Source organism: Schistosoma haematobium, chromosome 1 (assembly GCF_000699445.3).
Source record: "Schistosoma haematobium chromosome 1, whole genome shotgun sequence".
Taxonomy (NCBI): Eukaryota; Metazoa; Platyhelminthes; class Trematoda; order Strigeidida; family Schistosomatidae; genus Schistosoma; species Schistosoma haematobium.
The window spans coordinates 17,253,380-17,280,128 of NC_067196.1; the positions used below are offsets into that span (position 1 = coordinate 17,253,380).

The 26,749-nt window shown below is 30.0% G+C and overlaps 1 protein-coding gene across 1 annotated transcript; it reads right to left on the bottom strand.

The window, feature by feature from the left end:
• Positions 1-2,822: 2,822 nt before the first annotated feature.
• On the bottom strand, positions 2,823-21,230 carry HSPBAP1_1 (HSPB (Heat shock 27kDa) associated protein 1). Its single transcript, XM_035733224.2, has 5 exons — positions 20,285-21,230; positions 8,158-8,720; positions 5,706-6,151; positions 3,713-4,106; positions 2,823-3,335 (listed from the first exon to the last, which is right to left on the bottom strand). The coding sequence occupies exons 1-4, from the start codon at positions 20,881-20,883 to the stop codon at positions 3,843-3,845; spliced, it is 1,872 nt and encodes a 623-aa protein (XP_035588401.2). The 5' UTR covers positions 20,884-21,230; the 3' UTR covers positions 2,823-3,335; positions 3,713-3,842.
• Positions 21,231-26,749: the final 5,519 nt, after the last annotated feature.

Below are 26,749 nucleotides of genomic sequence, written 5' to 3' on the forward strand. Positions count from 1 at the left end.
ATTGAAGTTACCTATATTTTCAGTGCAAAATACTTACGATATTTTATTCAGAAGGATTTATTTTCTTTAGGAGTTTTGAGTTGTCCTAACGATTATGAAATGTAAGTTAGTAATTCACTTAAATAAAGCACAATCATGTTTTTAAAACAACATTAAAAGGAATGTTCATGGCCATTGGCATATATATATATATATATATATATATATATATATATATATATATATATATATATATATATATATACAAAAATGACTTTTAACTTCTTTGAATAGATGAAATATAGCTAGCAGTGTAATCATGGTCACGTGTTTCACTCAATTCAGGACTCATCAGCTGGACGTACCAGTATCCCAGTTTTGACGTTCATATTCCAACACATATTCAAACTATGAGTGATCAAAAATTCAGTCCTTAATATCAATAACGGAATAATTCAAAACCTTACTAATAATGATATAAATATCATACTTTTGAATAAATTAGTAGCTGTTTGAACTTAGTAGTTCAGTGGATAACGTATTAGGAGTTTGAAGTTGAAGATCTGAATCTAAACATCTCCACCTGGATGGATGCACACTCAGTTAACGAGTCCTGATTAAGACAAGAAAACATCCTGAATTCCACTGGTACACACAAGTCATTCATTCTAAATAACTGGTGACACTAAATTCATTATTATCAAGGTAGTTGCACTAGATGTAAATATGCCAACGAAGATTGATCGAAATTTCATCGTGAATAATAGTAAACAGATAACTAAAATCATTACTAATAGTGACATAAGCTTATAATTAGGTTTCTTTCATGTCAAGTGTTTCATAGATAAACAAGTGTTTTGATTACTGGATCATAATATTATTGTCTAGTTATTAAGCTTCCTGCCATCCCATTAACAGCTACTAGTGATCGACCAAAATTAATCCACCGCTTATAAGTACGCTTTAGATTTGATTCATATTTCGTATACTGAAATATCGTAAGCTCATATCAAACTTCCTGAATGGATTCAGTACTATAACAAATGAATCATTTTAAAATACTTGAATTTTATCAAAACTTTCAGCTTAAAACTCTACCATCAAGTTTATTATGAGATATTCATGTCATCATTATTAACTTGTAAAACTAATTCAAGAAATTGAACCCATTTGTTAATTTTATTTAGTGCTTTTCAAAATCATTCTTTTACTTGAATGTTTTCATTATCTCGATAATGTAATAAGAAAAGAAAGATTATCAGAACTATGTGATATATTAACGTAATACATTTCAGAATTACATTGCAGAAACAAATAGAATCAAATGACCATATAATCGAAACAGGCCATAAGACTGATCATAACTCGGCTTTTGCGATGTTGTATAAAAGTTGAAATGAGCGTATACTAAAGTTTACTGAAGCCTTAGCCATACGAAAATTCAAACCCCCTTTGTGTATTCAAAAACAGTTTGTTCTCACCTTAAACCTACCCTGGTAATATTGACTTATTATCCAAAGTGATAAGGTATTAAATTGTGTTCACATTATTATTATTACTCTTATTAGTATCCTTGTCTCCTCTTACCCCATTTCCAGTCTAGTTGACCTTTTATATTTTTTATATATAAATGTTCTTAACAAATATATGTGTGATCAGATTGTTCGAAATATACTACGGTAATATATCACCACATAGTTCTGATAATTTTTGTCCTCTTATTACATTATCGAAATTTATCAAAGGGACTAATTGCTTTAAGTTTTCATCATTGATCTTCATTTTGTGAAAATTTTTTTATAAATGAGAATAGTTAATGAAATACTTCACTTCAGTAGGATCTCTGATCAGTTCATTGAATTATTCAGACAAATCAATACATTATAATTTAAAAACTCCTATAGAATATTTAAGAATCAAGAGCGTACCATAATTTTTCTTCAACGATAACGTCTACATCTGGATTTACAATTAGAAATCCGAAATTATTATTTTGTTGCAACAGAAATAATGTTAAAATTCAATCAATCCATGTTATAAAGTGATAATAACACATTCATATTAAGGTGTTGATTTAAATATCTTTTATGAAACTATAACACATATATCATACAAGACTATATACCATCTTAGATAATCTTCATTAATCTCCTAAAAGACTATATCACTCAATGATTAAAAACTATCCACTAAATATCATTCATGAGTAAAATAAGTTTTCTTCATTTTCATGCAATGTAAGAATATCTATGTTATTATTTTAAACATCTATAAATGAGTTCATTTGATATTATTTACTTGAATCTTCCTATTGATGTTTAATACTGCAATTGATTAATCTCTTATTGGTATATGTTCATATTGTGCATATTGCCTCGATATTGCCTTAATTCATAAGCATTATATGAAAAAAGGGATAGTGCCTAGCAGTGAAATCCAGGACTCGTGTTTCGTTCTATTTTGGACTCATCAGCTGGATGTGCCTGTACCCCATTGCAAAAGCAAGTGGCTATCAGGACTCAGTAGCTAAGTGGATAACCCGATGGCGTTTAAAGCCAACAGTACTGGGTTTGAGTACCAGAGTGAACAACAACTCTGAAGTACAGGTACGTCCAGCTGACGAGTCCCAAATAGGACGAAATGCGCATCCAAAATTTCACAGTTAGCCACTATCCATCTTTGCTTATCTACAAATGAGGTTTAAAATATCTTTGTAGTTTTAATACCTTTTCAAAAGCTAATTTTTCATTCTTACAATTTTTACATCAACTTAAGTTTATCGCATACAGTCATTCTGAAGATCATATTCAGATTAACTTCGAACACTCTATTTATGAAAAATGCAAGTTATAAAGTTCTACAAACATAAAACATCAACACCAAGTTATAAGTTTTTATTCGCTTATAGAATCCAAAGATTGTATTGTCAAGTTACTCATGTTGTTTACATAAAATCTACCCATTGAAATTCTGTTAGTCTTAATATTGATTAAATATTACATGTATTTATAGAATAATGAAACAAACTGTACATTTAAAGAAATTTTATGTCTAATTAAAGAATATATATGTCAAGTAGAAATCAGCTTTCATACTATACTTGATTATTATTCCTGTAAGAGTGGAAATATTCAAGATTAAATAAATTATTGTATATAGGACATATATATATCACTGAAAAATATTTCCGTATTACATCGACACATGTATTTTAAGCATTTGATTAACATCTTTGCAATGTGGAGTTGTATCGGCTTGATTGATCACATTTAAAATTACCACTGGTTTTCTGACTAAACAGTAGAATCAGTGTGTTCACTTTCGAAGTCATTGCTTACTACTTTAATGAACCATTGCTAAAGGATTAAAAAGAAAAAAATAGCAACAATGAATTATTGATAGATGAGAAAACGATAATACTTTATTTTAATAATAAGAAATGACTTAATGTAGTTTAAATTTAGTGTTGAAGATACAACAAAGCAGCCATTTATGGTACAAATAATTATTGACAATTTTAGTTCTGTATATGCGTACTAGTCAACCTCTACTCTGAATAAATATCAAATGATAGATTCTAATGAAGCTTATTGACTTTCCCTCTTGGAAAAAACTATTTATATCTTAATAATTATAGTATTTCATCAATTCTAATGAAGTATCAAAAAATGAAGGTTTACTGTTCAAAACATGTCCATTTTGTTGTTATTACATAATCCAACGGTTAACTTACTTGGTATAACAACCATGTGAAGAAAAGTTATTAAACATTGATACTTTCGCTTCACTAACGACTGACTGCTTTACATGGGGAAGTTCATTTGACATATATTGTAACCACCAATAGTAATAATTTAATGCGGTTAACGTTCTAGACATGTCTGTATTCTGATTGATTTTAATTGCTTCATTATTGTCACCGTTATCGTCAACAACATCCTCTTCATCAGCATCGTCATTTTCATCATGATCAGGATAATCGATATCATCACAATCACCATGATTTTTTCCAGTATTGTTTCTTTCCTTTTGAAATCAGTTAAACGACGTTTCGAAGTGTCAGTGTATTTTTTCTTTGTATTAGTTTCATTATTGTTAGACTCATGCATTGTAGAACTTTCTGAATCCTAAAAGAGATACAATCACGTAGAAAATGTAAAAGAGACGTTCAGAACTCATTGTAATTGAGCTATATTGTTTAAGCCTAGGAAAATTGTCCTTTTATGATCACATAATATGTTTCTGAATATTTATTGCGTATAATTGTTTTACAACAAATCATTTGGAAAGGTTTAAAAATGGGTGAGAAAAAATTTGTGATCAAAGTATATTTCACAGATTGAAATCATGAGTCAATTGAAGCTAGACCACCATGGACTCATTGATTTCAGTCTGTGAAATTTCTAAAATCTCCACAAAACCCCTTCTGATATCAAAGTATATTACCAACATTTTACTATAAAAAAATACAATATAAACCGAATTATTCCATTTTTTTTAATTTGAGAGCGTTTCAAGATTTTCCATAACTATACAGAACCAACAAGAAGTCCAAGGAGTAAGTTTATTTGTATTCATTAGCAAGGGGTATTTTCAGAAAGGATAAATATTTTTAGTGATTTACGTTAAAATCAATCCTCTTTAGAACTTGATCAACTAAAGGGAACAATCATTGAATTATGAAAAACATTTAGCTCCCTACTTTGTAATGTTATTGAGTCATTTAAACAATTAGTTATACCATAACTTGTTCGGCGTATACTGACTAACCTTCATAAAAAATCACACAATTAAACACGACAAACTGGAGCACGATAGAACAGTATTTCTCTTACATTTAGTGGTTCATTTCAGTCAATAAAAAATCCTTTGTAGATCTGAGTTTGGTGCTCATTAGCACTCATCACCAAAACCCGTCTTAAATCCTAAGTGAATCGATGTCCTTTATGGGATAAAAATTAGCAACGAACAATTCATCAATCGTTCGGGACCTAATTCATCTTCAAAAGATCGAAATATTTTTCAGTAATTAATAACTGAGTAATGACTAATGTCATATCCTTTAGCTCCTTGGAAATAGTTTTCACCAAATAATTCTATTTTGGAAAGCTTTTGGAAGTACAAATTAGTGTAAGTAACTTTTTTAAAGTAATTTTAGATAGCTAAAACAGTTAATCAACATATAACCAATTAGTTGTATAGCTTTTAACATTATAGATCATTTGTATTTGTATTAATCTTGTTTTTAATTAGATCACTCTGTGGTGTGTGCTACTTATATTGACATAAGTAGTATATGATGTTAGTCGTGAACAGAAGGTCTGGCAGCAGAGAGACAAGAGGATCGAACAGTAAAGAATGGAAACAGAATGCAATTTGTGTGAAAATGCAAGAACAATGAAGTCTGAGTCATTTTGAGACAATTGATGGACATTTTGCAAATTAAGCTATGATTATTATTATGATTGTTAGATTTTAGTAAGAAGTCCTGTAATTGTGTGTTAAATACATTCGATTGTCCCCACTCGCGTCCTGTTCACTACAAGTCAAATGAATGTTTCACTGTTCATCAAAGATATTTATGTCTTATACACAATGATGAAAAAGGATCGGAAATTGGGAAAATCAGTCATTGTATCAAGTTATGTATTACCATACCATAGATATTGAGAAAAATCTAATTCAGTAGCTCTGTAAACGAAATGGATATTACGCAGAAAACTCACCATTTTTATTTGTTCTACTGAGAAATTCAGAATTGTTGGTTTATTTAATTTCATGTTTTTAAAATATCCTAATGAAGTGAAACCATTAGGACACAGAGATTCATCAAAGGATTCTTCATCATTGTTGTAACAATCATTTGTAGATGTTGATGGTCTAGCATTTCGAACTGTTTCCTTGATTAAATCTTGTGAAAATAATGTTTGAACTGGTAGATTGGATTTATCACATTTTAAAGACTCCGATGTATTCATGTTCAACGAGGGGTAGGGATGATGCGGATGCCGATCAAAATGATCATTTACCTGGGGTTTAATTTGTGAATCAAAAGCATTTAATGTTGGTCCAGGTGAATCCATTGGGTGATAAACAGATTTCCAGGGATAATTCATCCCAATGAACTGATTTAAAAAGTACTGCAGTTTTGAATCAAATAACTGTTGGTACTCTATTGACACGAATAAAGAAATTTCACACATCGTTAACTTATTATCATTTAGACTAAAGTAAAACTTTGAGATATAGAAAAAACTTGGTCGGTGTATGTCTTATTCTATCAAATTATTCAGCTGAAGGCAACGAGATATACACCAATCAACTATACTGTAATGTTTTGCAGTGACTAGATAAATTGCATATGAATTTAAAATTAATAAACACCTTGAATACAGGGAGAGCTCCCAATGTGTTCATCTGGAGTAAATCAGAAGGAACAATAATCGTACGTTTTACACAGACGGGGACATAACTTGGCCAGTAATTATGTCTCTTTATAGTTTTTACTTGCAACACTTAAGTAATCATTAGTGGCGAATTGAGAATCATTTCAACCCTCACTACCGAAATATCAGTTAACTCTTTCATTGTAATAAGAGTCTGACTACCTAATTTATATTAAAATCTGGACTATTTTTATTTAACCTTATTATTAACACTACTGTTGAATAGTGGGTTATGGCAATATTCAAATAATCTAATTAATTATCAGTTGGTTCAAAAGACCTAGATTTAATGTTAGTTCGAATAGTTAGGGATATAAACGACTAATTTTGACCCTAAGTACTTGTTCTTTTAAGCCAATATAGAATTTTATTGCATTTTTTAAGAAATAACCGGAAATTAGTACCGAGGATAATTATATTTTAACAATTGAATTCGTTAGTTGATTTAAGCTAGACCATAATGGAAAACCTGGAAGAACTGGACGGCCAGTTCGTCCTAAAATGTGACTCCTCGGGAGTGCGCATCTATGATTCCGCAAGTGAGACTCAAACCCAGGGCCTATCGAACTCGCGCGCGAACACTTAACCTCTAGACCACTGAGCCGGCATCCAACGGTGTTAATGTCTAACTTCAACTGATCCACAAAATTGAACGACACATTCATTATTGTCTTCAGTGAATTACTATCTCACGACAGACACGCACTGCTGAGGAGTCCCACACTAGGATAAACCGGCCATCCAGTTCTTCCAGGTTTTCCATGTTGATCTACCTTCAATTAACTCATGAATTTAACCATAAAAAATAATCTAGTTAATTTTCATTAACTTATATTTTGTGTCAGTAATATGTAGGAAACTATGAAATAAATACCAAAATAATACCAAAAGTGTCATCCATCAAGGTATCTCATTAATACAGAAAATAGTTAACAGAAGAATATAGCTATATTATTGTGTCAGGTGTTAAAATGTACATTCAAATGAGATATTATGTCTTAAACTTCAAGATTTGTAAGTAAATTTTCCAAGGGATCCCTGTTATTTTTAGAGAAAACTTAAATGGAATTTCATATGAAGAATTAGTTTTAACATTTTATTACTATTCACAAAGTAGTCTTTAACTAATTCTGCTCTTGTTAGATTAAAATAGCTATTCTCAAACCTAGAGTATAGAACAACTTAGCGTATGAAATTTGATTTTATATTGAGGGGATGTGTATCAGAATAGTCAGTCACAAAATTATTAAGACCACTAGTACATGTGATCTACCTGGTAAACATTCAGTCACTCTTATGTCCTCATTAAAATCAGTCTTATCAAAGAAGCCTGATTGAAATATAATGTTATAAGATATTTCCATTACTATAATCGAAATAATTATTTCTTAAACAACTTAATCATACTACAACTTACTCTGAATATCATATTAATGGGCCAGTTTGAGTTACATTTTATTTATTCATACACAATTCTTATTGTCTCACCCTAGTATACTCTCTAATGAGAATATAAATTACATGATTAGGAGTTTTATTTGATGCTTCACATTTAATATATTGAAAAACTTAACGCCATTTATGACTAAAACTTAGATTATCATTATTATTATTATTATTATTATTATTATTATTATTATTCATGGCAATAATGCTTGTTTAAAGGGGAATCTTATTTCGCTTAAGTAAGTACCATTTATTTCCGAAAATATAAAGAAACAATTGAACTTACTTAATGTCTGATCAGAATTTTCTATCGTTTTTGATTCGTTAAATGAATTCACTCCTTCTTCTTCCAAAAAAGTTTCAGTGGAAAGCCGATCAGAATGAGTCGTTATATTGTTTGAAAAGATCCGTGGTAAATCATTAGATGGAAAGGCTATGTTTTCTACACCGTCATAGATGGATTTAAACTCGGTTGATCCAGAAGAACTTTGTTCGTATTCTAATTTATTTTGGTGATTTGAAAGTGCATATTTCATAAAAGACGAATAAACTGTTTCCAAGTGTTCAAAAACTTTTGCTTTCAATAGTTGAGGTAAAATCAATTCATATGAATTCATTAATGGATAAGCGGAAATATTATTTTGAGAGTTGGGCCATAAAGTTTGTTCGACTTGAGACTGATTATTTCCACTGTTGTCATCATCGCTTGTACAACTACGTGATTGTTTGGGAGTGGATTCACCTGAATCATTGTTATGACATGTATGTGACTGACGGGATCCAAGTACAGATGATAGAACAGGTGTTTCAACTCCAGATAAACGTTTTGATGGACGTCCAGGTCTAGAACTTCAATGTAGAGAAGCGTAATCAGATATTATATATATAATATTACAGAAATGAGAAAATGAAAGTTTAATAATTGATCAGATTATCTTTTTCTACGCTACAAATAATTTAAGCAAACTATCCAGAGTTATCACAATATAAATCTGAGCAGACAGTTAGGAATCTAGCCAAAATTGATTGGATGTTAGAACACAAATCGTTAGATTTCACCGTAACGAACAAGTGATACAATATAAACAATGAGATTTGAAGGTCTTCTGCTCGACTCCAGCCAACTTCTACGAATTCACACTTCTGAGAAGTTTCAAAGGAAAAAATAACTGTCACATGCTAACTGATCTCTAGTAATTATTTAACTGAAAACTGTTTCTGATAAATATCCCTTTTATAAAGAATTTATTTAGAATAACACGTATAATACAGTTCTGTTGTTCTACAAGATACCACACATTATACAATAATGATAACGACGTGTTAATCTCGTACATTAACGCATATACTGTCACATAAATTCTCAGTAAAAATAAAATAAGGTAGTCTATTTCTATAGTGATTTAGGTTATCCAACACTGATATGAAGGTAATGGGAGATAACACAAAGACTCTTTATATATATTGTTTTTATAATAAATATATCATTTGAAACCTGCAACAAATCTAGTTTATAATAAACTCTGCTCATGAACTTACGGGATTAGGTTATGAATATTCTAGTACCAGTATTAATCACTAATTTTCGAGTATACTACAATTAATATCAAAAGGGGTTTTGTGGATATTATAGCAATTTTAATAGTTGAGATCATGGGCAAATTGAGGCTACTACAATTATACACTTCTAGATAACTTGATTACGATAATTTTATCCAATATTATTAAACTTAATATTTCGCATGAATAAATAATGAAGGTGAATTACAGCAGCTGATCAATCATTCATTATCGAAATATTATGATATTCGTCTAGTTGAATGTTTCATAACTTCAGTTACGTTTTAATATATATTAGTAATACATGAAGTATATGATTAATATTTCCATTGTAATTTATATATATATATATATATATATATATATATATATATATTGAAATCAAGAAGGTACAAGTATTTATAAATGATTGTCGATGCAAGGTACTCGACATCCATCGGCCGGATACCATCAGCAATAGCCTTCTGTGAGAGAGAACAAACCAGCTTCCAGCTGAGGAGGAATTTAGGAAAAGGTGATAGAAACGGATAGGACATACTTCATGCAAATCATCAAACTACATCACGAGGCAAGCTTTGACTTGGAATCCTGAAGGGAAGCGGAAAAGAGGAAGGCCAAAGAACAGATTACGTCGGGAAATAGAATCAGATGTGAAAAGGATGAATAACAACTAGAAAGAACTGGAAAGGATTGCTCAGGATAGAGTTGGATGGAGAATACTGGTGAGCGGCCTATGCTCCTTCACGAGGAGTAACAGGCGTAAGTAAGCAAGTATATATTGAAATCAATTTCATTATAACAATTATTATGTCGATGTTTTATTCGTTGCTGCTTTAAATAAAATTCAGTCTGAGTAATTGTTTATTGACAAAATACAATTTTTTTTTCGAAAATTAAAAAAATATTCTTTGTAGCTAAGTGAATAACGCAATGACGTTGGAAGCGATAGGTACTGGATTTGAGTCCCCGAATGAACATTAACCCTGAGATGCAGGCACATCCAGCTGACGAGTCGCGAGTAGGACAAAACTTGTGTCCTGAATTCCACTGCTAGCCACTATCCATCTTTGTTTATAAAACTTATGACTTAACGGTAATATCAAGGCAGTTCTCATAGGGTGCACATATTCCAACAAAAGACTGATCAATCGCAGTCGTAAACAACAATGGGAAGAGACAAGCAAAATAATACCAAATTCTTTATTTTAATATCAGATGGGTTTTGTGAAGATTGTAGTAATTTCAATGGTTAAGATCATGAGTCAGTTGAGGCTAGACCACCATGGAAAACCTGGAAGCACTGGACGGCCGTTTCGTCCTATTGCGGGACTCCTCAGCAGTGCGCATCCACGACCTCGCCCCCTGCGAGATTCGAACCCAGGACCTACTGGTTTCACACGCGAGCACTTAAACACTAGACCACTGAGTCGGCATCCAACAGTGTTAATGTCTAAATTCAACTAATCCACGAAATTGAGCGACACATTCTTTATTTTAGTTAGCTATAATAGTTCATTAGGTAAATATTATGTCAGTGGGAAATTATTGATCAATGAAAAATTCTTATCGATGAGACTTAAGCTTAATTTTTATTTCATTCATTTCTCTTTAGATAATTTTAACCTTCTATCATTTAACTTATTCCAACTTTTATATTCATATTTCTCTTCAACTATGACTATTCAATTATTGTTTGTTTTCCTTATTATTATTATTATTATTATTAAGTTATTAAACAATTGACAATTACAACATTTCATTCCTTCACGTCAACTTATTTCATTTTGTTCTCGATTTCATTGTATTCAATTATCATATCCATACACCTATTATTTACTTACTCACTCTTTCTTGTTTTATCATTCTAATTTTCCCATGGAAAAGTCAAATTTCTTAATGTCCATCTTCATATATATAAATATATATGATCAAAACTAAACTATATTATTTATCACTGATGTTCTCTTCTTCAAACTTATATAAATGTATTCATCAATTGAAAATAAACAAGGATACAAGTTTATAAATAGATGATAGGGAAACAACAATAATAAAATGTATAACAAAGGATTCCTTTTCATATATATATATCTTCTCTCTGTTAATAGGTATAACATTTTTTTTTCGTTTTGCTTAACAAAAACGGTTAAATCCTGTCAAAAAAAAACAACAAAATTATATTCACATTTCATGCCATAAAATACGAATTTTCTTTTTTTTCTACTTTTTTTCTGCTTTTTTTTCCCAATTTTTACTTCTGAAGATAAAATAAATAAACAAATAAATGAAACTGTGGAATAAAAACTTCATTAATTTTATCTATTCAACCTATCCGTTTACTTATTTGTAAACGCATAAAGATTACCTAATACACACACACATATGTATATATATACATACATACATACATACATACATACACACACATACATACATACATACACACATGGATACAAACGTAATAGTATGAAACAGCTGATGAAATTCTCATCCATTTTGTAAATATTAATCTTTTCTTTTATTATTATTTTTTTCAAATATATATTATCTATGAAATGAAAATCATTATTTATTCTATATGGTTACAGATTGAATAGGATGCATTTTTGAAAGAAAAATAATAATAATAAATTAACCGTTTAATAAGTGATGAATAATTAAACTAATGTGATAGTTTAATGTTTCCATCGTAATGAGTGGCATAAATAGAGACAGCGTCAACTAAATGTTTCCATCGGACTGAATGTGTGAGAGAGAGAGACAGCACCAACTAAATGTTTTTTAAACATTATTAACGTTGATTGGATGACTTATTCAGTATACAGTAAACCAGAGAAACATGTACTTATTTATATTTGATAATTTTGTTGTTTGATTATATTTTCCTTGAAAAAGGTTGAACCAGATCGCTGAGATTTTACAAATAAATTCTTCCTCTTTAATGTCTCACATTAACTCGGCGCCCAAATATTGTGAAACTATTCGTTCAAATTTAGATGAAAGTTCTTATTTATAAATGTTTTTTTTAATCTTGTAAAACGTACAAGTAACATGAACCATTTTATACAGATATTTTAATAATTACATAATATTTAAGCATGAGTTCCACAATTGATTGATACCTGAATAAACATGATCAATTGTAAACATTACAATTCTATAGAAGGTCAGTCATGTTCCTAACAGATCAGTGGTATTATTTAGAAGTTAGATGGCGATGATTTAAATTCCATATGAAATATCAGTTCCTTGAAGTTTATAGGTACGCCTTACTGACGGATGCTAACTAGCACAAAACATAAATCCAAGATTTCCTATCCATCAGCTTCATTCATCTAACATCTTAACGAAATGAACGTTTTACTCATCAGTCATTGATAGAAAAATAAAAATGTTTAAAATACAATTAACGATATCCCTCGTATACTAGATAATACTAAGCATATTAGTATACTTGTGGTTCAATTAATTTTTTCTAGGGTTATTCTCAATAAATATAAGATTTAGTGTGAAAACCATACAACGGGACATTTTGATAATTAGATGGTGATTAGAGTTAGTCAACAGGAAACCCTGGACACGGGTCTCGAGTCACGTAGACTAGTGGCCACATTGCAACTTGGTCGATAGGATTCGATCTGCACTAAGGAGGACTTGAAACGCATGACATTGATCACCACCCAGTAACCAATCAATTGTGATGGACATTTTTATAAGTTTACTAATTTATTAAGTATTTCTTGTGTGTGCAAAACGGAATGCATAATTATTAATTATAATTGTTTAGAAAGAGTGAACGAATCGAATGAAGAAATTTCTTTTCAATTAGTTTTTCATCATGATTCTACACTAATATATGTATATATAATGAATACAATAATGAAACAATACTCATCAAGTAGATACGTTACGTCATCGTGTAACAGAACACCATCTGTCGTGGTTTAGCAAAGGACAGGTAAGAGAGTTTAAGAGTTCTATTCTCGCTCACTTGGTGGACACAGATCATCAACTTGAACTGAATAAAGCTTTTAAGGTTATCTATTATGTTCCACCAAATTTGCCACATGGTTTACAGCTGCATCTTTTGCACATTGTTCAAGCCATTGCAATCCATGTCTACAAACTTAACCTCTGCATCCAAAACAAGTTTGTACAACCACTTCCGCTACCTTAACATCGGTATACGGGAGTTTGTAGCAGAACACTGATAAACTATTTCCGTATTTCTTCCATTTTTTTTATATTTTACTTATTCTCAACATTCGTCTTTTGTTTCTTATACAACTATTATGCTACTAACGATCCATCAAAATATTTTGTTAGTTCCTTATTCTCTTCTTATACATTATACAACGTAGCAAATTCTTGATTTTCGAATAATCACTTTGTTTATTATTATTAATCCTCTTTCTTCCAATAACTCAATGTTAGTTTATAATCGATGTGTCATTATATAATTATTACGTAACGTATCTACCCGATGAGTATTATTTCATTTCAATAGTTGAGATCATTAGTCAATTGAAGTTAGACCACAATGAAAAACCTCGAAACAATGAACGACTGTTTCGTCCTATTGTAGGACTCTACAGCAGTGTGCATCCATGATCCTACCTTGCTAGATTCGAGCCCAGGATTTATCGGTCTCGCGCGGTAATGCTTAACTCATAGACTACTGAGTCGGCATCCAACTAATCCATGAAATTGAACAACACATCCACCATTGTCTTCAGTGAGTTACTATCTCACAACAGGCGCGGTTGAACTCCACTAGTCACTGCTTCTCACTAGAACTCTAGGAAATACCTCTTGAAGCCAGATCATGGATGCGCACTTCTGAAAACTCTCATACTAGGATGAAATGGCCATCTGGTACTTCCACGTTTTCCATGGTGGTCTAGCTTTAATTCATTCATAACCATACAGTGACAATAAATGATATATATATATATATTCATGGTTAAATACATTAAGAACAGAATGATCAGTTTGACAATGATTAATTGGTTAAAAGATTTATATATAAAGTTATGTAATAAGATCATTTGAATAAAAGAATAAATTTCACCTACTTGTTTACATTAATGTTTTATTCATTTTTGTAATCATAAATAATTTTCTTTTTGAAAGCAAACAAACAAAAAAGAAAAAAACTAAAAAGAAAACGTTTTAATAAGATTAATCCATTTTTTCAATTTATTTACTGTTTTTCTTTTATTAAAGAAAAAAATATTTCTATTTTGAAAAATTATTTTAATCATTTTTTAATAATATTGCAACACATTTAATTTTGTAAGTATCATTGTTCACTTCTTCTTCGTTCTCTTCTTCTTCTTCTTGTAATCCTATTTCATCTCTTTACGCATGAAAAGAAACAATAAATCCAACATTGAAAAAAAGAGAAAGAAAAAAGAAAAAAAGAAAAAGAGAAGAAAAATATGTGTGTTTAAATAAACAGTAAATATGTTTGTATGTGTTAGAATACAATAGAAAAAAAGGAGCAACAAACAAAAAAAGACACGAACAAAACAGGAAATTAAATAATATAACTTTTATATATATGACCTTAACACTTACAAAAAATATATTATGATTCAAACTGTAGAAATGAATGAAAAATAATAACTATGAACAGAATTGTAGAAAAGTTATTAATGATATAGATGCACATAGTTTTATTATTTATTTATCTCATTTATTATTTCATGATAACAGCTATTCTATGGGATAATTTTTGTTTAAAATATATCATATATATATATATATATATATATATATATATATGTTGTGAGATAGTAATTCAATGAAGACGATGATGGATGTGTTGTTCAATTTCATGGATTGGTTTAAGTTAGATATTGACACCATTGGATGTCAGCCTCGCGCGCGAGGCTGAAGGCCCTGGGTTCGAATCCCACGAGCGGGATCGTGGATGCACACTGCTGGGGAATTCCACCATAGGGCGAAACGTCCGTCCAGTGCTTTCAGGTTTCAATGGTGGTCTAACATCAATCGGTTCATGATCTCAATCAAAAATTTGACAATCTCCACAACCCCTAAGCTGATAATTAACATGTGCTCACTAGTGACTAGCTTCGTGAGAAAATTCTCGGAGTTCTGATGAGAAGCTATGACCAGTGGAGCTAATCCATGTCGGGTAGAAACAGGTGTCTACCTCAGTACAATGGAAGATGGTCGCGCGACTTCGTGGATTGATTGAGGTTAGATATTAACACCATTGGATGCCGGTCATCCCAGTGGTCTAGCGGTTAAGCGCTCGCGCGCCAGACTAATAGGTTCTAGGGTTCAAATCTCGTGAGGCAGGATCGTGAATACGCGTTGATGAGGAGTCCTACAATAGGACGAAACAGTCGTCCAGTTCTTCCAGGTTTTCTACGATGGTCTAGTTTCGATTGGCTGATGATCTTAACCATTGAAATTACTATAATATCCACAAAAACAATTCTGATATAAAATATATCAATCAGCAGTTTTGAAAAATGTTTTTCTATGTTTAATAGTCATTTAAAATTGTTTTGCGAACTATAGGATAGTACATTAAAAATCTATTTGTTAAGAAGTATAACTTATTGTAAATAATGAAGTTCTGTTTTGAATGTGTAATTTCACAAAAGTAATAGATGTTTTAAGTGAGACTACAATTTATGGAAGACATTTGAGTGACTCTAGACTGATCTTGAGAGTGTTCACTTAATAACTAGGACTACATGAGGGTTATAAACCTGTGTGAGGAATCAAAAATTATGATTTACAATTGATGATTAGATTTAAGGTTTTCATAATAAACTGACATCAACTATAATGCCAAAACTCAATTCAGCTAAATGAATGAGTGAATTTCGCGTCAAAATCCGAGACTTGTTATCTTATACCTGATTGGTTCGTTCATAAATTATAGACTCGCCGATGTTGTGTATGAATGATATAAGTAACTGATGTATATTCATAGTTAACTTTAGAAGAAAAAAGGATAACTGATGCACATCACTTTGTTTTGATTCGTTGGTTAATTTTCATAGTTACGATATTTCTTCAGAATAAATTTCAATCTGAAAGATTATCAGCCAGAGAACAGTTGAAAACCAGATACTCTTGAATAGTTGTTTTGTTCTTATTTAGAGACTATTAAAAAGTATTCTGTCAACACCACAGATGAAATTAAAATCACGACAATCAGATTTTAAAACGAAATTAACAATACAGAGCTACTTAGTTGGAATCTATATTGATAATTATAATCTGTTTATAGTATAGTAGAATCACTATCTGAAGTGATCAGTGAGTTAATATTTGAATAGTGATTTGATTAACTCTAATGAGAATGGCTGTTAACTTAGACAAAGCTGATCAAAAACAGCACATCATTACCTTTAAATCTATTATATTATCCATCCATATTATATAGAAGTTTAATGAAAATATACTTTCAATAAAATGGAACAATGATTCGAGCTAAAAGTCCAAATCCACATTATTTTAGGTTCCGTGAATATGTCTTCGTTATTTAGTTAAAAAGTGATATCAGCAAATACCGTTGAAACATCAACTCAAAATTTCAAATCTTATTTCAACAGTTGTTATGAACTATGAAGTTACATCATAATGAAACATAATAAATAAATAACTAGACGAAAGTCTATATTTCTTGCAAATTATACCTATTGTAAAAAAATATATTGTCAACTTCATACAAAGCTTATTCATTCTTGTTGATGTTTTGTTATGCCCCGATAAGAATAATGAGTGGTAATTTTGGGGATCCATTTGTGAACCGATACTATATGTATATTTTTACCGCATAATTGTTAATTAACTAAACTATTCATACTCATGTCTCTCTTATGATGAGCTTTATTTTAATCTATAAACTGTTATTATACGATTTTCCATTCTTGAATTACTCCTTGTCTATTAGTCACTGCCTCCCTCATTCACAGCCACATCTGGCTAATTCTTGTACAAATGTTGTTTCATATTTTATTGATACGTTGTGGTCTGTTTGGTTGGTATATAAACCCAGTATGCTTGAAATAAATGATTCATATTGCAGAGGCTGAGATTGGCTTTCTGAACTTAACTGGCTGGGGTAGGCGAAAAGCAGGGCCAATCTAAACTCCAGGCTCCTCATACGGGTTTACGCGTCATTGACCCGATCGATAAGTCACTGCTCTCTAATCGGCGGTCACAAGTTATAACATGTTTAAACTTTCTGTGAAATGTCTCAACTAATCTATTGAAAATAGATATCGTATATAGGCACTACTATGGTATATCAATACTCAACTTGGTTTCAACAATAGATCAATATCACTGTAAAATATCTTACATGACAGTACCAAAGTTTATCTTTTTCATCAGTTAGATGATAAGTTTTGCTTAATTTTCATTCTAGTTTTTGATCAAATGTGTATAACCGAAAAAAAGATACTTAAGAGAAGTCAGAGATGATAGTGAATCGATCTTCGTTAGTCAATAATAGGGTAGTTAAGTGTCAGTTTTAAAAGTGAATTTCACATAATATTTCTAGACTGTTACAAACTGTTTGTATTAAACAAATTATTAAGATAAGTACATTACGTAATGAAAATAAATCAGTAACAGAGACTACAGAACATATAACTGTTCATTTCCCCTTTTCCTATATACCATCAGAATTCATGGATTGAAATTATACGTAGTTTGTAAAACAATTAAAACCACAGTGCCTAACCATATAGGCACAAGATAAAAATTTTAGGTTTAAAACTTCAAAGATTCTAATCCAAATAGATATTTAACAGTTGAATTCATGAATCGATTGAAGCTAGACCACCTTGGAAAACTTGGAAGCACTGGACAGCCAAACAGATATAATAAAGATTTTTAACCTAGATGTTTTTAATGATACCTCTTTGATTTAGACCATTAAATTTAAAAGCAACCACTGTCGTTCTGACCTGCAGTAACTACATTCATTAGTATAAACTATCAATTTACTAAGTATGGCAAAATCTTAATGTTAATAAATTGAACAACAATACTTGATTCTGTAGTGAATTGAAGATGTTAAATTAGTGATAACGTCAGTATTATAATACATTTCTTGTTGGATACTGACTCAATGATCTAGAAGTTAGGCGTTTTCACGCGAGACTGATATTCTTGGGTTTGATTCTGACTTACGAGGTAGTTGATTCGTATTTCTGAGAAATCCTTTACTAGGACGAAATGGCCAACCAGTGCTTCCAGCTTTTGAATAGTGGTCTACATAAAACTAGTTAGTAATTTCAAATTTGTCACTAAAAAAACTTTAATTTATCAAATACTATATACAACCAACATTCGACTAACTAAATAACTAACAACAAAAATATGTAGAAAAAAGATTAGAGAAACTGGAATAAATCATCGTTGATCTTGAAAAGAATCTTTTACTTTGTATTAAGAAGATATAACTATAAACAGATATTGATTATTATCAAGCGTTATCAGTTTTCTTAATCAATAAAATCTATTTAGCAATACATCTTGTAACTGAAAACCAATGCATTCTATATGAGAACTTAATGAATCTATCAAACAGTACATACAGTACACACCTGATAGTCTATGCTACTCTTTCATCTAGCACTCTCTTATGTAAGTATGACTTTTTACAACACACCTAGTCTAGTCTCTTTTATTCTGTTTAAATGATGTTACAACGATAGAAATCTTTCTCTTTAGTGACTTCTTAGTTCTAAACACTTCTGGTATAAATATAGCTAGCAATTTAATAACATATGTAATTATTATACACTCTACATCAACATCTATCATTCCCATAATGTTACTTTACCTGGAATCTGTACTTAGATAAAACTGCCTGTAGTATGATGAACGATATATGAGATGAGATTTTTTCCATATACTTAATGTAATATAAATCCGACAGCATAAAGATTGCTTTCATTATTAATAGAGGAACTACTGAAAATCAGGAAGGATTAAAGAATGTATTGTGATGACACTTAACAATAGTTACATCATTGAACAATGAATACTAGATGACGAAAAATAAATTATATTTCTGATGATATCTCATCCCATGTTGGTCATGACTTATATGATATAATTTCCCTAAATTGTCTTTGACTAATATTCACCAAACCAAAAACAATGTTCTCTTATAATAAACGAAGTTTACGCAATGGTTATACAACGATTGATCTTATTCTGAAAAGAATCTAATTACTCTCAAACAGGAAATTTATTTTTCACTGTTCTCAAATAATAAATTATGCAAAGAATGGGATGTTAAAATTCAATCTTTAATTATTATCAGAAGGGTTTTTTGTGGATATTATAGTTGAGTCCATAAGTCAATTAAAGCTAGACCACTATGAAAAACCTGGAAGAATTGGACGGCCATTTCGTCCTACTGTGGGACTCCTCAGCAATGCCCATCCACGATTCCACTCCTCTAGATTCGAACTCAGAACCTATCGATCTCGCTGGCGAACACTTAACCACTACACCATTGAGCCGGCATCCAACGGTATTAATGTCTAACTTCAACTAATTTAATTGCTAAAACAGAATAATAAATATTATCCATATAATGATATCCATGAGTTATTAATAAAATTATTAAAATCTGATCTTAAAATTTCGCGCCAAAAACCTACTTGCAAATTCATTAAAGTAATGATGCATATCTCGATATATAGAGTAGGGGATAATTTGATAAAATATAATGAAACAATAGCTATCAGTATATAAAAAGGTATCATATGTATGCTCTAATAAAATATAATGTACACATATATGGGATGAAAAATGTACTCACTACAAAAATCAATTTATATTACCTTGAATTTGTGCAATCAGCATAAAGTATATCAAATTCTTGTGGTGCAATTAATTTACATCGATTAACACCTGGTTGTATTGCACCTAAACCTCTTAGTATACGTACTTGTTCAACATTACATACAACTGGAATAATATCTAAACGTTTCAATTTTGTATAAACTGTATGTAATCCACCAACTAAATGTTTTAAAAATAATTCAAATGCTTGTGGTAAACAAATTAAATCACGTCCATTCACTGTAAATGTTGCTAAATGAGCACCACGATATTCTAAAAAATGTACTTGATTATTCTTTGGTAAATTTGGAACTGGATTCGGTGTACAATAAGCTAGTGATTTAGCTGATGATAATAATTGATTACTTTCATTTATATTTGTATGATCATTATTACTATTATTATTATTATTGAGAAATGATGATGATGACGATGATGATGATGAATGATAACTAGACTGTTGTAATTTCAATGTTAATAGATTATCAAAATTCCATGAATCTTTCGATGAGATTTTACTTGATAAATCCATTATATCTGATGATCGGTTATCTTCTGTATTGAGTAAATTTTTAAAATGAGTTAATTTGTCTAACATCTTTTTTCTCTCTTTTAATTATATATATCAACTTGCCTATTTGAATGTGCTCAGTTGAACTATTTCAATTTGAAGGAAAGAAAAGATCAGATAGAAAGAAGTCAATAGATCAAGAATTACAGGATTAATTATGTTGGTCAATAAGTTAATCTGTTAAGAGGTAATCAGTTCAGTGTATTTCTCTCTCTATGTATATATTTTTTATGTTCTAAAACTCAGAGTAACAAAATATGAGTGATACAATTGCATTTCCCTGGTGTGTTTTTTTGTTGTTGTTGTTGGTTGAACTCTCTAGTTATTTACTTAATAGTAGTGTGTAACTAGACAGTGGAATAGTTAATCTTATATACCGGACTGAATAAACGAGAAATATGTTCAACTTCCCTTTAGAAAAGTGTTATAGTATTGTATGTCTATTTATGTTTTCGACTAATGGTCTTTCCCTCTTCTTTTTTTTAATACTTTACACTATCAAGTCATATGAACTTGAAGAAACATAGAAATCGTGAAATTCTACAAATGAAAATGAGAATACTTTTAAATTTTTATTACTACTCTATTTGTTTCATTTCTATCCCCACTTTCATATAATCCGTCTAGTATTCCTTAATATTATGTTTGTACAACAACTAGAACATTTACATACATTAATAGTTAGAATTCTAATAGTAGTCACAATTGAAATTTGTCTTTCTAAATATACAAATGAAATGGTAAACTGATTATTTCTGTACCAAATATATCTCTTCTCTCTTATAAAGAATAATTCTTTTGTTGGATAGAAAATAAAAAGGAATGAGTTTTGATTGCTTATTCTTAATGATTAAACCATAGGTTTATGTTATTTTCCATTGATAAGAGGTATATATTCATTCACGAATTGTCAGATATGTACAAATACGGATATGAATACCTGTATGATGTTAGCATTCACTGAGTGTGTGTGTGTGTATACAGTATCAGAGACTGATTTACTCTTTCATTTCATTATAACTGATATGGTATTTATTTGTCTACTTATTTACATTGTCCAATCAATTGGTTTTTAAGGGTAGAAAAACTGAAAATTTAGTCTCTATCCATATTATTATATTTTATAGATGCGATTAATTACTGGTATGTATTCATGTTCTTGTTCCATATATCTAATCACATTTTCTTTTTATCTATTCTCAAGAGGGAGAGAATGTAAAAGTCCATTATATTCATGATACTGCGTTGATTCGTGCATAGTTTGCTTATAGTAATTACTAATTCTTTTTATCAGTTCATTTTATTCTTTATTATAAAAGTATAATTGACAAATAAGAGTTGACTTGATATAGTTCATACTACTCATATACAAGTACATGGGTTTCTCTGATTATATTTCAATTGTTCTTGCAATATTTAGCATTTAACTTTAACCGAACTCATTAATACTTCAATTACAAAATACTATGGATCACAAAACATTAGGGTTCAGTAACAAGATTTGAATCAAAACATGAAGAAACCTAAATATATTTAAGCGACTAATTGATTTGCAATTATTGTTTTCAACTGTCAAAATTAAGGCCAAAAATCACTCTATACGTAATCTATATATTCTAAACAACTAACTACCATCATAAAACTTTCATGTTTTTCTCTGATCGACATTATTCTTAATTTGTACAATCATTTTACTCAATTCACATGAATCTTTTTGTCACAACTATCTAGACAACATTTCTCTTATTAAGTATTGTATTCACACAACATTATTATGACGTTATCATTACTATTATCTCGTTAAAAAACCCAATATAGAATTTTTCTTATTATTGATGTGATTTATTTTATCATATTAATTGAGACCTGACACATCACAAAGGAATTCCTTATCTTATTCTTGAAGAACTTTCCAAATTTACAAGTAATACATGTTGGATGTCTTTAAGCGACAAACAAAGCAAAAGCTCATTATTGCTGTTTACTTCACTTATCTAGTCATTGTAATATAACAGTTACAGATAAATAAATGTAGATTCTGTTAGTGACATAATCGGAAACAATTCTACTTTCAAATAATCTTGGTTTTTGAATACTTTTAAAATGACTAAAACCTAAATATCCGATTTTAGAATGATTGATACTATTTGAATACTTTTCTATTTAATAACTCATTATCAGTTTAAGGGTTATGGAGTTTGTTAAGTTTTTGATTGAGATCATAAACTGATTGATGTTAGACCACCACTGAAAACCTGGAAACACTGAACGGCCGTTTCATCCTATTGTGGGACTCCTCAGCAGTGCGCATCCACGATCCCACTCGCAAGACTCAGACCCAGGGCCTTCAGTCTCGCGCGTGAACACTTAACCTACTGGACCACTGAGACGGCATTCAATGGTGTTAATGTCTAACCTCAACGAACCCACTAAATTGCGCGACCATCTTCCATTGTACTGCGGTATATATATATATATATATATATATATATATATCATACAGACACGCCTCACATATAATGATTTATACTTCCAACTATTCTTCTATCAACATATCACTTTATTTAACTAGACTTTTTAAAAGTCTAACGATTCTTGTAGAATATTTCATTGACTTTAACTAAGAAAGTTATTTATGGTAATTATGACTACCAAACTGTCTTAAAATCTAATCTAGTTTTTAGTAACAATACATAATTCATATAAGGAACTCATTCATAACTATCTAACATTGTATACTATACCTTTCTAAGTATTTCGCATAATGGGTTACAACAACAACGACAACAACAAAAATGAGGAAACTTGACAATAAAAGTATTATGAAATTTATAAAAATAAACGTTAAATTAAATTAATCTATTAAAAAAAAAGTACATACATAAACAGAAAAGGAAAAGAAATAAGTTTAATTTATTTCCACATCATCAACAATAATAATTCCTTTACAGTTTAATCAACTGGAAGTAACAGGATTTTTAGCCTGAAGGATGAACATATATATATATATATATCAGAAAGGAGAATTTTATTTGTATACCATTGTTATAGAATATAAAATGAATGATGATATGAGAAAAGATGTAAAAAAAGGAAAATAACAAAAACAAAACTACTGGAAGTGGAGAATAAATGAAGGGGAATAAAAGAGATAGATCATTTCTATTAGATTCTATTATTGTTACATTATTTACGTCGAAATGAAATTACCTGACCAACCATACATTCTTGTTATGTTAAGTCTCGTTTTTTTTTTTCATATATCACAATGAAAATGATGTAAACATAAAAATCTGATTAGTAAATCTACTGGTCTATATTTAAGTGGTTAATAAGTTTCATGTAGTTTTCAATGAGATATGATATAGCAGTGAGTTTGCTAAAATTTTAAAAGACTTCAATAAGTCATTATTCAAATAATCGGAATCTACTGTTTTACATAAGGTTTAGCTCATTATTTTCAAAACAATTCTGGCGGTCGAGTGTTGAGGTCATCCGTAATGTTTTCAATGTTCAATAATTGTGTTATATCTAGTACGTTTGGTCAGTTTTCCATTTTTTTGGTAGATATATGCCATATATCAATGTTTGATTATCATTAGGGATTTAGTTAATTATCCTGGAATGCTAAAATTGAAAGAAACAGGAAAATAGGATTAAGTTCAGAAGTTAGATACGTCGAAGTGAATTAAGGAAAAATAACAGAGTTATCATTAGTTTAGAAATTGATCAAAACCGACATTAAGAAAAAGTGATATTGTAAGGTAATTCTCCTTTGTCTTATTTAAGTAACTAATAACTTTTGAGTAGAATAACACATAAAATAAAGATTCACTATTAGTCATCATAACAAAATCAGCACTAATTTATTTATACAGGTTGATTTTAAGGATTAGAATCGATTGGTCTCCTTTAGGAGTATTCTGGACAGATTGTTGCAATAATGACAATAAATCACGAGCATATTAGACAGAGTTGAATGATGGTTAACACTAGAATCAAGGATCTTTGTATCGTCTTATTTGAGTTTCCTCAACCGATTATATCTACATATCAATGTTGATGTCTATATTGAAACACAAACCCTGTGTCTTTCTCTTCATGCACTAAGCGTTTTCCACTAAACTACTGAATCCAGATGATTTATGTTTTCCTATCGGTGATATTAAGAAAATGTAACTAAATTATTATATCAGCACAATCTTCTTAGGATGAATATGTATCAATAGAGACTGATCAATTACAGCTCTTAATATCAACAAAGGAAAAATACAAAATGTTATAGATCAGAATTTTGAAATACATTCTTCTCGAAGGTTATTTAGCAAATCTAAAGGTCCTATGTTTTATTTCAGTCCCTGGACCAACAATCATTTCTCTATTATTATTAATTAATTGAATAAAATAATTCGGTGGAAAAAAAATTTATGTTTCATAGGTCAATGAATAACCATAAAGAAATATATATAGAAGAGCAATAATATCAAACATAATCTTCTTATTTCATTATTTTACTTTCAATTATACTACTTATATCCCATTCTCATTAAACAAAACAGTAATAATAATAATAATAATAATAATAATTGAAAATGTTTGTTTTTTTTAAAGAAAAAGATTATGAAAAACAGAAAAGTTTACGGATTTCCTTTTTAATTTCATGATTGTTAAAGTTTACTTTTATTTCTACTTGAAAACAATCAAATATTTAACTTTGAGTGAATGAATCGGTGCATGCAATCCGCATGAAAACAAAACAAACAACATAAGAATACTTTAAACTAAGTGACACAATAAAATAATTAATCGAAGTAAGATTTAAATCTTCTCCCAGTAACTTTCTCCCTAACCCTCCAAAAACATATACATATACATGATATAATTCCATTGACCATTGTCACTCATTAACATTTTGTTGTTGTCTATATGCGTGTTAATGTTGTAAATGTCTAATAACAGACAATTGTTTCGCTTTCCTTTTTACCTTTTACCTACATAACTAATCGTTTCCGGTTTTATCATAATCTTAACTAATGTGTGTTTCGAATAGGCTTCCGTTATTTTTGTTTGTTTGTTTGTTTAGTAATACTTTAATTGTACTGAAATTTATCTATGTTTTACTTTAGTTTGTAAATTCAATAGTTATCAGAAGGGGTTTGTGGAGATTTTAGAAATTTCCCAGATCGAAATCATGAGTCAATTGAAGCTAAACCACCATGGAAAAACCCGGGAGCACCAATAAGTCCTGGGTTCGAATCTCGCGGGGTACAGGATCGTGGATGCGCACTGCTGAGGAGTCACATACCAGGACGAAACGGCTGTCCAGTGCTTCCAGGTTTTCCATAGTGGTCTAGCTTCAATTGACTCATGATTTCAATCTGTGAAAATTCAATAATTATAAAATATATAACCAGTCATATTAAATATAAATAGTATAAGAAGAAAGTTTCTACATCTATACATTTTCGTTTTACAGTAGTTGAGTTCGAATTTTATCTCATAACAGTAATTTTTTTCCCCGTGAAAATAATGATCTCTAACACGCACATCTTTCTTCGGTTTGATTTTACAAATTATCTTGTTTTAACTTTTCCTCTTCTTCCTCTTCTTCTTCTTTTTGTTGTTGTTGTTTGCTTGTTGTTAAAATGTGTAATTAGACATTTTCATTGTTACAATCATATTTTACTTTGAATTCGGTCATTTTGTTTTAATAAATTATTTATTTATTTAGTTTTAACAAACTTCCGTTGTTAATTTCTCTCTTGATTGTTTTATTGAAAAAGAAACAATCATCGATATTTTTTTGGTTTTTTTTACAAGATTTTTCAAATTATTTTTCAAGGAGATTTTGTAGAAGAAAAACTGGATTTATGATTTGTTCAAATTTGTCTGA

What these genes read in the sequence shown, in the direction of transcription:
- HSPBAP1_1 (XM_035733224.2), bottom strand. Translation starts at nt 20,883, where the DNA reads ATGTTAGACAAATTAACTCATTTTAAAAATTTACTCAATACAGAAGAT. An exon ending in GCTGATTGCACAAATTCAAG is followed by an intron (nt 8,721 to 20,284) that starts GTAATATAAATT and finishes TCTACATTGAAG; the next exon opens with TTCTAGACCTGGACGTCCAT. An exon ending in CAGTAGAACAAATAAAAATG is followed by an intron (nt 4,107 to 5,705) that starts GTGAGTTTTCTG and finishes TATCTCTTTTAG; the next exon opens with GATTCAGAAAGTTCTACAAT.